The sequence below is a fragment of the Myotis brandtii genome, unplaced genomic scaffold, assembly GCF_000412655.1.
Source record: "Myotis brandtii unplaced genomic scaffold, ASM41265v1 scaffold483, whole genome shotgun sequence".
In the NCBI taxonomy this organism is placed as follows: Eukaryota; Metazoa; Chordata; class Mammalia; order Chiroptera; family Vespertilionidae; genus Myotis; species Myotis brandtii.
This window is the reverse complement of record NW_005368456.1, coordinates 247,048-259,722: the sequence shown is the minus strand read 5'-3', so window position 1 is coordinate 259,722 and position 12,675 is coordinate 247,048. Positions and strand designations below refer to the sequence as shown.

Genomic DNA, 12,675 nt, shown 5'->3' with positions numbered 1-12,675 from the left:
TGGCTCTGCCACTTACTATGAGTGTGATTTTGGCTAAGTCACTTAACAAAACCACTAACTTGATTTATTTCCTGATTTAAAAAAAAAAAAAGCTCTCATGCTGCAGAAAGTATTGAATTAAACCTAGTGTGTCAGAGTGTTGTGCCAGGGTTCCTTGTTGCCTATAAAGGAGCATAGATATGTGAAAGGTTTTCTCTTTCCTTCAAGTTCTAATTCAAGCCCCTTATCCTCTTGGCCTGTGTTTGGTACGCTTTAGTTCATTGCATATCCTCTTTGTTCTGTATCTTATCATCCATTGATATGTTCACATGATATTTATACAACCTAGCATATAGTTACATTCATCTTTAAAGGTAATTTGTCAGTCAGTGCAGGCAGTAAATGGGTTATGTGACCATCACATTTAACTCATGGGTCAAATCCTATTGACCCCGTTTTATAGATTAAGCAACTAATACTTAGTAAAATGAAACATCTTGCCCTGGGTCACATAATTGGTAAGTAGTAGAGGTGGTATCCAAACCCAAGCTGGTTGCCCTGAGATCTTGTTCTCTTAAGTGTCTGAGCCACACTGAGTATCATCATACTGATGAACAGTCAGGGTTTTTGCTTTGTTCTTCATTCCTCCCTCATGAGCCTTGATTTCCTGACTGGATTATATATTCCTTGAACTGGATATAGCTCACTTATATCTTGAGGACTGGTTTCAGGCCTCACTACTAGCATTGGTGGACAATTTAATGTGGATTTCACCAGAGGACACAGTTTTTTACACTTTTGGAATATTCTGGAAGCAAGGACCTTTACCTCTTTCCTTTGACTTGGGCCAGAAGCTAATTTTCTCACCATCTTGTCACTTAGATTAGATTTTCACAGGTCAAGCAAACAACGTTTTCTCTGTTATTCTCACCTAGACACTTTGCCTGCCTCCCCTCCAAAGCCCAGAAATCCAATGTGATCAATGCACCTGTGAGAGTTAGGACTTGTTTGCTACAGGTGGCATTGCTATTAAACAAAGAGCATGCCCTCTCTTCGCATCCGAAGTGACTTGGATCTCTGAGCAAGAACCTTTCTGACTCAAATGAAAACCACCTTGTGTCAGGTGAAATAGGGGGAGTTAACCATTTGTTTGCTGGTGTGCATTTCCCACGAAAAACTCAAAAACAGAAATTTACCTCAGCCATGGAAAGTGATGTGCCCAGCATCATATTTGCATATTAAAACCGAAAACGGATTTGCATGTTATTTCAGTGTGGGGTGTCACGTTCAGGCATCTGCCAATCCCACTAGATAGAAACAGCTCATAGAGTAGGAAAGTGTTTCTGTGCCTATCAGACTGAAAATCTAGGTGCCTCTGTTTTTTTGTTGTTTGTTTGTTTGTTTGTTCTTGTTTTTCATCAAATTGTCCTCACTTCAGGTTCATCATTTTCTCCTGGCTTCAAACCTGAAAATGACAAAGAAAAGGTTGAAACCCCATGTTTTATAACGGACTAGAGGCCTGGTCCATGACATTTGTGCACTGGTTTGGGGGTGTTCCCTCAGCCCGGCCTGTGCCCTCTCGCAGTCTGGGACCCCTTGGGGGATGTCTGACTGCCAGCTTAGGCCCGCTTCCTGTGCTTAAGACAGCAGTCAGACACGCCTCTCGCAGTCCAGGACCCCTCGCTCCTTATCTCCCTTCTGCTCTCTGCTCCTTAGCATTGCTATGGAGGCGGGAGAGGCTCCTGCTGCTGTGCCTACACTTGCCAGCCCTGAGCCCAGCTTCTGGCTGTGGTGCTCCCCCTGTGGGAGCACACTGACCACCAGGGGGCAGCTCCTGCATTGAGTTTCTGCCCCCTGGTGGTCAGTGCGCATCATAGCGACCACTTGTTCTGGTTCTTCTGCTCTAATGGATGCTTAGGCTTTTATTGATATTTGTTACATTCTAAAGGTCATCCATTTGTGACTATTTATTTAGAAGATCATTTGAAATTATAAAGAAAATATATAAATTATTTATAATCCCCATCGTCCACATGAGCTGTTATTTTTTGGTATATTTCCTTCTAGTATTTGCTTTTTATTCCTACACCGTCACACACTGGCATTCTTGCCTATACGGTGTGGGGCAAAAGTAAGTCTACAGTTGTTCATATGGAAAATAATACAATAATTAAGAAATAATAATACAAGCATAAACTCTATTTCTCATACTCATAACTGTGAAGCCATGTTTGCCTCACCCTGTATATTTATATACATTTGTAATTATCAGATATACTTTTTAAAATTAATCTTATTTGGGGTAACATTGGTTGATAGGATTCTATAGATTTCAAGTGTACATTTCTATGATACATGATCTTTATACTGCATTGTGTTCCCACCACGCAAAATCAAATCTTCTTCCTGGATGTATTATTTTAATTTTATCCTTTTTAAACATAATAATGGCAAGGATTGTGAGACAATCTCAATAGCTGTACACCTGAAGCTAACATAAAATAATGTTGAATGTCAACTGCAATTGAAAAAAGATATAAAAGGTGAAAACATATTGAGAAATAAGGAATTGGCAAAACCCCATTTTGAACCCAGTGAATGAGAACCACAGTTAGGACCAGAACCTGGTAAGAGAAACTATGATATCTGCTTGATATAACTTTATTAAAAGCAGACCTTCTAGTTAAGGATAGCTTTTCTATGGGACAATGCATAGAAAGCAGTGCCTTGTGATAAAACCTTTCTTCCCAACGTTGGAGGCACTACCCCTTTCCATCATTCCAGGCGACCAAATAAATATGAAGTGTCTTCTCAGAGAAAGTCATTGCCAGATACTGGTGAGGAATAATTAAAAAATACTAATACAAGCATAAACTCTGTTTCTCATACTCGCAACTGTGAGCCCAGGTTTGCTCCACTTTGTGTATTTATATACATTTACTAGCCCCTTTCCATCATTCCAGGCGACCAAATAAATATGAAGCAAAGTCTTCTCAGAGAAAGTCATTGCCAGACACTGGTGAGGAATAATTAAAAAATAATAATACAAGCATAAACTCTGTTTTTCATACTCGCAACTGTGAGCCCACGTTTGCTCCATCTTGTGTATTTATATACATTTACTAGCGTAGGGTCCCCTAGGCCTAGCCTGCCATCAGGGCCATGTCCACTGCCCCGCGACACCTTGCGCACTCTGCGGACGCTGCTGGAGCCCCGTGACGCTCTGGGGATGCTGCAGGTGTGCAGCAACACTCCACAGATGCTGCTGACACCTCGGTGGGGGGAGGGGAGAGGGGGGAGGGCCCGAGAGGTGCCCATGCACCTCATGGTGACCGGTCATTTGGTTGTTTCGGTTGTGACGCCTCTGGCCTTTTATTATTATGATAATTATCAGATGTACTTTTAAAAATTAAATTTATTTGGGGTAACATTGGTTAATACAGCAAAGACTAAGACCTGGTTTAGTGTGGAAACATAGGCTTGAACAACAATTTTTTTTTTCCATTCATTAAACTTTTCTTTCTTGAGTCTTGTTGAGGTAAAACCTACCAATGGAAATAATGTCCTGTAATTGTCTTGCCTTGGTGATATCAAATCACTTATGCCTAACATGCATAAAGCCTAATTAATGGAGGGAGGGGGAATGCATGTAATTTCTAGCTATAGTATTGTGGAAATAGCTTCTTATTGGGACAATATAAGATGGAAAGAGAGCAAACTGAGAGAAATCTTACCATCCCACAGAGGTAACTCACTTTCTCCATTAAGGAGGGTCTGCCTGGGATTAAAGAGAGAAGGAGCAGTGAAATGTGAACTTTGGTTCCCTGGACAGTAGGCCTAGAAACAAGCATTCTCCAAGCCCACCATTCTTGAGACTGCCTTGACACATGGAAACTGAGAGTAGTGGGTGTGGAGAGGGGCCACTTTCTCTCAGCTCAGCCCACATCATTTTAGCACCCTGGTGTGCAAACACTATAGACCGCTTACTGGACACCCAGTACTTTCCCTTGGCTGCAGTAACACCCAGCAATTTCACCATGCTGTAACTCAGAATCATCACTTTTGGGCTATGCTTGCAAATTTGGCTTAGGAAAGGTGATTTAGAGGCATCAAGGTCTAGCATGAGAAAGGGAATATGAAAAAGAGGTTATAAGAAAATCAAGCTTCTGAAAGTTGAAGACTAATTGGAATCTATTTCAAAGCCAGAACCAAACTTTTAAAGTCAAAATTTTTGGTCTTCATTGTGCACTGACTATTTATTCTCCAAGAAAATGGAACTTATGATTAGAAGAACTAAGAGCATGCTGTTCTACTCCCCTGAAGCAGTGGGGAATGTTCCCTTATGGGTTTCTAATTGTTAATAGGTGGTTTACCTTGTCCCTCCCTTCTCTGTGGCCCACTTCTGTTTACCTGGAGCAGAAAGGATGTCCAGCAAACTTTCTCCCCTTGGTCAGAGGAGATGCTCCTTCCATTAGACAGTGAGACACTGAGGAGAGAGTGGGATAATTCAGTGAGACAAAGCAGAAGAAACCTCAGGAAATTGCAAACTGCAAACTTGACACAGTTAAATAGGAGGTGGGGGGAGTGAAAATATCAGAAATATATTTTTTCTGGCAGGCTTTCAGCTCCAAAATGGGGCTAATTCTACCTTTTGAAAGAAGATAATTTCCATGTTTCTTTTTTCAAGAACACATAATTGAAGTTATTTCCATCCAAGAGAGGAATCTCTTGTACATCATTACAAATGGACAGGAAAAATGAGCAGCTCTGGGACCCGGAGAGATAGAGTATTCATTATCATGTAATGTTTCTGAATATCTTGGCCACCTTTTCTAGGTATTTTATCTACCTGGGCTATGCTTTTCTGACAAGGTTCAGATTTGCAGTAAGTTCAAGTTATCTAGCACTATGTAATGAGGAAATCAACAGCAGATAAGGACTTACCAGTGAAAATGACTCACCCTGAGGTCAATATCAGAGTCCCACAAGAGCTTTTGGGGAGCCATTTTATAAAATGGCCCCTTACCATATATATTAAAACTAGAGGGCTGGTGCACAAAATTCGTGCACTCGGGAGAGGGGGTCCCTCAGCCCAGCCTGTGCCCTCTTACAGTCCAGGAGCCCTATGGGGAGCGGGCCTAAGCCATCAGTTGGACATCCTTAGCGCTGCTGCAGAGGTGGGAGCGGTTCCTGCCATCGCTGCTACACTCGCCAGACATGAGCCTGGCTTCTGGCTGAGCAGCACTCCCCCTGTGGAAGAGCATTGACCACCAGGGGCCAACTCCTGCGTTGAGCTTCTGCCCCCTGGTAGTCAGTGCACATCTTAGCGACAGGTTGTACTGCCATTCTGTCAATTTGCCTTTTATTATATAGGACAGTTACATTGTTGATAACAAAGACTTAAGGCAGTGAGTGTTCTCCCAGGGGGTGTTCCCTGTTTGCACATTAGCTGGCTATCTACCATGCTCCCTTTTCTCTTTAGTTGGGGCAGTGGAATTCTTCTTTCTCCACTCAAGGAGTGTGGTGGTAGGAGAAGGTAGTTCACCTTTGGATGTTCTTGATCTCATCCCCTGCATGTAGTGAAAGTTCAGTAGGCTGAAGAAACCTGTGACCTGCCAGCTGCTTACTCAAATTCAGAATGCTGAATGAAGTTCTAGATTGTTTCGCAGGATGCTGACAAGTGATTCAAGTCCTCTTGTAAATGGAAATCTCTATAATAATGAGGTTTCCACTTACTCAGTGTGACTTTTTATAGATTATAAAGTGGCCATGATATTAGTATCTGTGATTTTACTATAAAAATCTATAATGATATGTTTCCTGCATATTATGGACATAAAAGTATGATAGAATAGAATCAAAGGAATCTTTGCAAACATCATTTTGCGTATAAAGTTAATAAAGTTTGGGGAATAGATCAGAATTATGGACAATTTGAAGGCAAAGCTAAGATTAAAGAGATAAATGGGTCTGTGTACTTATTCTATGTAAGAAGAAGTTTTATATAAATACTAGTGGCCCATTGCACAAAGATTCGCGCAACAGGCCTTCCTTCCCCTGGCTGCCAGCACCGGTTTTCCTCCGGCACCCGGGACCCAGGCCTTTGGTCCGGCCGCAGCAGCGAGGCTTGGCTTCTCCACTCCGGCTGCTCCCAGTCCCTCCTTTTCTTTTTTTTCCAGCTCCTTGAGTGGAGCCCAGGGAGGGCTGGAGGCCTGGGTTGCCCCGGCGACCCAGGCCCCCAGCCACTCCTTAAGCAGAGTCCAGGGCCGGCAGGAAGCTTGGCTTCCTCCCTCACCAGGAGCAACCCAAGCCTCCTGCTCACTCCAACTCCGTGGCCACCACCATCTTCAGTCATCTTCAGTCTTCGCTCTGCACCTGCGTATGCAAATTAACCACCATCTTTGTTGGGTTAATTTGCATAGTCACTCTGATTGGCTGGTGGGTGTAGCAGAGAGACGGAGTTATGGAGTGATGGTTAATTTGCATGTTTCTCTTTTATTATATAGGAGTAGAGGCCCGGTGCACTGGGGGAGTAGGGGTTCCTCAACCTGGCCTGCACCCTCTCACAGTCCAGGACCCCCGGGGGATGTCCGACTGCCATGGAGGTGGGAGAGGCTTCCGCCACCACTGTTGCACTGGTCAGCCGTGAGCCCGGCTTCTAGCTGAGCAGCACTGACAACCAGCAGCACTGCCCATGTGTGTTTTGCTCGCAGAAACAGTCCTCACTTTTGCACATTCTCACCCGTTACTTTTACCTAGATCCAGAATTAGCTGCAATATTCATATTAAGCCTTCCCTGGAATGATAATAAGCTGGGCCCCTAGGAAGAGAAGAACCATGGCAGAGAAGAACCAGTTGCAGATTGTGAACATTTTCCTATAAGATCTTCATTGTAGAAGAAGAGAAACATAGAAAAACATAAATAGGATGTAAATCACTGTCCCATCACTTTCAGCCATTAATCTTTGAACATATTTTTGTCCTGTCTCCCTTCTGTAAGTAACAGTTTTAGGCAGGCCACTCTGGTCAGTGGCTGGCATCTCTCCACAGGGTCAGCACCTTCCTACTTGCACCTCATACAGCTGCCACTAATGTAGTCTAGCTGTGTGCACAGAAAGAAGAGGCAACAGACTTTGGTGAGCACATTAGCCATTAAATTACTCATAAATACCATGATGTCTGGAGCATTTTTAAGGTATCATTCCAATGCCTTGGTGTTTGAGATGTTTGCTTATATCCTTCCTCCCTTCCTTCCTCCCTTCCTTCCTTCCTTCTTTCCTTCCTTCCTAATATCTGGTGAAATCCAATTTATCCTTCAAAATCAAACTAAGAGGACTTCTGCTTTTTGGCAGTTTTCTCCCATCTCAGAACACTGAATTCATACCAGTGTTTTAGTATTTGCACTTTATTGTAGCTACCTATTATCATGTCTTTTTCTCTTTCCTTTTTTATGTCTCTTTCTTATTAAACTGTGAGTTGTCAGAAGCAGGAATCCTAAATAATTTGACTTTATAATGATAGTGCTTAGCACTTTACAATTTCTTAGAAAAAGGTGTTAAAGGAATTTTAAAGGAGTCCTCTAAAATCTCTTTCTCAATAACTCTCATCTGTGGGTCATGTAATGTATTTCACCTTTAGGCATTTCAAAGAACACACATAATAGTGATTAATATTGATACTTATAAGACTGTCTTTTTCTTAGAAAAGGCTAGAGGCTTTGTTTATATTTGTTTTGAAGTGCTATTGTTTCACTATTTAGCAGTAAACTTCCACTCTGAAAATATCTTTGCTTAATTGAGTCAGTAGGTAAAAATCCAAGTTATTACAGAATAATAAAGTTAGAAGAGCCTGGAGAGGAAGATAATGGGAACACTGAGTGGCATTACAGTGTAGCAGAAACACACAAACTCAGCACACCTGGTTTCAGTCAGGGCTCACTGTTTTTCAGTGGTGTTACTTCTCACAGGGTTGATCACTTATCTTCTCTGAGCCTCAATTCTTTCATCCATAAAATGGAACCACAGATCACATGGGGCTGTTGTATAAACACTTGAGATCCCATGTGTATGAAGGCAGGCATCTTGAAAAGGGGCACACAATATGAGGAATTATTATTATGCCACAATGAATAGACTGCTGATACTATTCACTCTTCTACTTCTATTTCCTAGTAAGAAATACCAGCAATCCAAGATCAGCATTTTATGAGATTAGAATCTCAAAGAAAACAGTCTTTCCAAATGTGTTATTTCAGAAACAGTATCACAAGCAAATAGAAAGGAGTTTTTAATTATATAAATAAAATAAATGATAGATTTTTCTTAAAATCTGTGAAAAGCTGACAAGTACTCTGAAATTGGAGCTGTACTTGAAATATAAGTGCTAAGGGTAGAATCTGAATTGCTTAGATGTACAAAGGACAGACAGCACTCTTGCTGCCTTTATTTAGGTTAAAGGGAAGCAGATATTAGGCTCAAACAATGATGAAATGTGTCTATGCCCTGAGGGTCCACCCTAAACCAGGAAGCAAGAATTATCAAGTTTTATTTAATAGTTGTTGATTTAGTTTAGAATAGCCAGCACCATTAATATTAGCTCCTTTAATTCTCACACCAATTATATTGGGCAGGCATTATTTGCATTGTAGAGGAGGCCCTAAGTTTAACATTTATTGTCTATTGAATAAATGAGTGATTCTAAGATGGGCTCTTGTCCTGACTTTATTATAATTAGCCCTACCCTAAATTTTTTGAGTATGAATTTTCTTACCTCACAATGAGTAAATTGAGGTAATGATTCTTCAGATGCTGGCAGGTAGCTTTAGTTTTAGTCTCTGTCACTTGCCCCATGTCATAGTTTATCACTGCTTTGAATCCCCAATCCAAATTGTCCAACAGTGAAATAAAACTCCAGGTGTAAGGATAGAGACAAACATAAAAAATTATTGGCATTTTCAGCCTTTTGCATGTCTGCACTCCAACTTTCTGTACATTTTTTAAAACCTAAAAAATGGATGATAAATAATGGAAGAAAAAAGGCCAAATAGGTAGCAATTAACAATTTTACATATGTTTAGAAGGCATTTCATAGCTTAGATATCACACAAATAATCAATATCCATCTTGGAGTTGTTGCAATAAATGTTGGTAGTAAGATTAAAACATTAGTACATGGATTTGTACTTTACTGGATTTTCACATCAGTACATCTTTCAGTACAGTGAAGATAACTGGGGAATGAAAATGCAAGTTTTGTTGAACTAATTCTTATAAACTATTCATGACAGGAGAAACTCTTGGCCAACCATTTTAATAATCTGTAAACATAAAGGAAGAACATCCCTGCTCTCATCTCTGCCCACTAACCATAGTGGACATCATCATCATCATTTCTAAATCTTCTATAACAGTCTTTCTATTTTTAACACTTTGATTCAAGATGTTGGAGTGTGATATTGGAAATGGTCCAAGTCATCATATAGCAAAGGACAATATAATACATGCCCTCTTACTTACACAGCACAAAGCAATTTACATCTGGCATCTGGTCTTTCTTCTTTCTCCACTTACTTTGGACTCTTGGTTGGTCACCTGAAGTGTCTTTCACATGGCTCTTGATTCCATTACATTGCTAGAATCCTGGCTCACCCACTGATTAAAACACCAGCCCAGTGTCAATGCTACTGATTTAACTTCTCTGTTTGATATCTAGCTGGTTGTAGTGCTGGTAAGAAAAACATTATTCAAACTCCTTGACTGGAACACAAGGCCCTTCACCTTCTGGACACCTGTATTCAATAGATCTGTTTCATTTTCTATCTCAAACATTATAAATATTCCAGAAATATACAAGTGCCAGGAGCTCCTTATGCCACTTTAATGTGAGGAACCTCTTTTAGTTGAATATGTCCTAGTCTGTGTCACCACCTCTGCTCTGGGATTCTTCTTCTCAGGCTATATAAGAGGTGGCATTTGTACCCTGATGGTACACTTTCTACCGTTGCTTTATCTTTCATTTTTGATGTGCCTTTATCTCTCATTTTATTTCACTATAAGCTCCATAAGAGGGAGGCTCTATGTATTTATCATTTTGATAAATATACAACTGATACATAGTGACTCCTAGCAATTGTTGAATGTAGCGTCTGTTGTACACATGGATTTCTAAAGCCTGATAGATGATGCATGTGAATCAACTGCTGTGTCCAAGGTGAGACACAAAACTACTGATAAAACCAGGTATAAAACCCAGGTCTCCTAATAGCCGTGTCCAATGCTCTTTCCTTTACAGTGTGAACACTATTGGACTGTCTTGGTTGATGTCTAAATTGCATTTAAAGGACTTTGTGTTTTCTGCTTTACAGAGTGGACAAATGGGATCAAAGGGGCCTCCAGCTAATCCACCCTCATTCCGCCCTGAAGATGAACTAGAGCACCTGACCAAGAAGATGCTGTATGACATGGAAAATCCACCTGCTGACGAATACTTTGGTGAGTGGTCCCAGAGCTGACTTCTGAAGTAAATGTCCTGTCCTATTTTCCTTAATTAGTAAGTAGGAGTATTATCAGCTCCAGTGGTAAAGGACTAGAGTCTGCATGCATTGGAGTTGGTATCCATGTGCACACATCTGAGTGTTCTGGAAGTTGCTTTGTGTGAGACTGCCATAATGTGATATCTGTTTGGCTTGTACTAAAATCTCAGGGGTACTTCAGAGTTTCGTGAGATACATTTGATTTAAAACTTAATTTTTGATCATTTATTAGCTTTTTATTATGCAGAAATAGGGCTTTTGTGTGTATTCAGGTCTAAATATTAATATACAAAATGTGGAATTGGGCAGTGTCTAAACTCTGTGCTCTCAATCCTTTTCCCTATCCAAGTTCAAGGAAAGGATGCTCCCTTTATATATTTTTTAACTTCTCCCCTGTCTAAGCCTGTGAATAATTATGAACAATTAATCCATCTATCCATTCATTTAATGTGAATTTATGAATTACATGCCAATTATGAGGTGTTATGGATACATAATTGTCTTCCAAGAGGTTGTAATTATTCAGAAGAGAGAAGAAAAGCACAAATAATTACTAATGTAGCTAAAATTATTAAGAGGCATGAGGGATGCTTGCTTAGGTCAAATGTTATAAAAATTTAAAAGTTCTGTTCATCGCCCTGACCAGTTTGGCTCAGTGGATAGAGCTTCGGCCTGCGGACTGAAAGGTCCCAGGTTCCATTCCGGTCAAAGGCACATACCTTGGTGGCGGGAACATCCCCGGTAGGGGGTGTGCAGGAGGCAGCTGGTCGATGTGTCTCTCTCATTGATGTTTCTCTCTATCCCTCTCCCTTCCTCTCTGTAAAAAATCAATAAAATATATTTTTTTAAAAAAAGCTCTGTTCATCAGGAATGCTTTATGGAAGAATTGGTGGCACTTGAACCTGGACCCTAAAGCATACATTTCAGGTTTTTTTGTTATGAAAGATTCCTGCCCAGTCTGTTGGAGATCAGTATTTTTATAGAGTATAATTAAAATTAGTTACTAAGAAAATGAAATTTAAAAAAATACAAAATGGAAGACCTACGTTTTACCATTATCAGACTTAACAAGGATAAATTACTCTATTAAATTGCTGTAATTTTTTCTAAATACTCTCTGTATTTGTCTCATCACAGGGTGACGAACATTCCTTAGTCAGACACCCATCCATTGACCTAATTTTCAGTAGTGCTGCTTTTTAAAAAAATATGTTTTATTGATTTTTTTACAGAGAGGAAAGGAGAGGGATAGAGAGTTAGAAACATTGATGAGAGAGAAACATCGATCAGCTACCTCCTGCACACTCCCTATTGGGGATGTGCCCGCAACCAAGGTACATGCCCTTGACTGGAATCAAACCTGGGACCCTTGAGTCTGCAGGCTGATGCTCTATCCACTGAGCCAAACCAGTTAGGGCTCAGTAGTGCTGCTTTAAGTACATATGGAGAAAAGACATTTGGGGGCATTGGGAAGGCACAGAGGTGGGAAATTGCACTATGCACAGGGCTTGTACTTCTTCAAGTTTTTCCAATTTGCATGTCTTCCCATTTGCTTCTTATTGGGGAATATGTATTAAAAAATAAACAGAAAACACTTGTTCAAAACCACATGGTAGGTGGACTGGGTTAGGATGTGAAAATCATGACATTTATTTGTAATCAGAAGGTAGCATAGCTTAGCTAAAAGCACAATAGTGAGAACTTAGAATTTAGGTTCTGTCCCTCTCTTCCCCTCGCTGACTGATCACTGTTGCCATGTTCCTCATCCATCTGAGCCCCGGAAAAGGTTCTCTGGCATTTCTTTCAATACTAGTAAGATAATATGGAAACAGCATCAACCCAAATAAATGTAACATAGCTAAAAGCTAAATATAAGTTGATATAGATTAACACAAAGGCATGGAAAACAGTAAAAAAAAGTCTCTACTTATTTTAAAATATACTATAAGTATATTATGTTCTTGTCATTGATGTGAAAGAAGGATATATATTGAAATAAGATAAACTTTTTAAAAAAGCATGTTAAAAGTGAAAAGTATGTTCTCTGTATTAAAGTATATTAAAAATGAAAAATAATAATACCAAATATATATGCTTCAAATATCATAGCAAAAACTACCTAGCAATAAGGAAAAATATGTTAATGAATATATGAATATATATAT

General features: G+C 40.1%; 1 protein-coding gene across 8 annotated transcripts in view; it reads left to right on the top strand.

Moving 5' to 3' along the window:
• LPP (LIM domain containing preferred translocation partner in lipoma) overlaps positions 1-12,675 on the top strand; it is a 698,664-nt gene that overhangs the window by 524,542 nt on the left and 161,447 nt on the right. For all 8 annotated transcript variants that reach the window (XM_014547744.1, XM_014547746.1, XM_014547747.1 and 5 more), the window contains one exon: positions 10,343-10,469. In XM_014547744.1, coding sequence (XP_014403230.1) covers positions 10,343-10,469 — 127 coding nt within the window. The remainder of the gene's footprint in view (positions 1-10,342; positions 10,470-12,675) is intronic.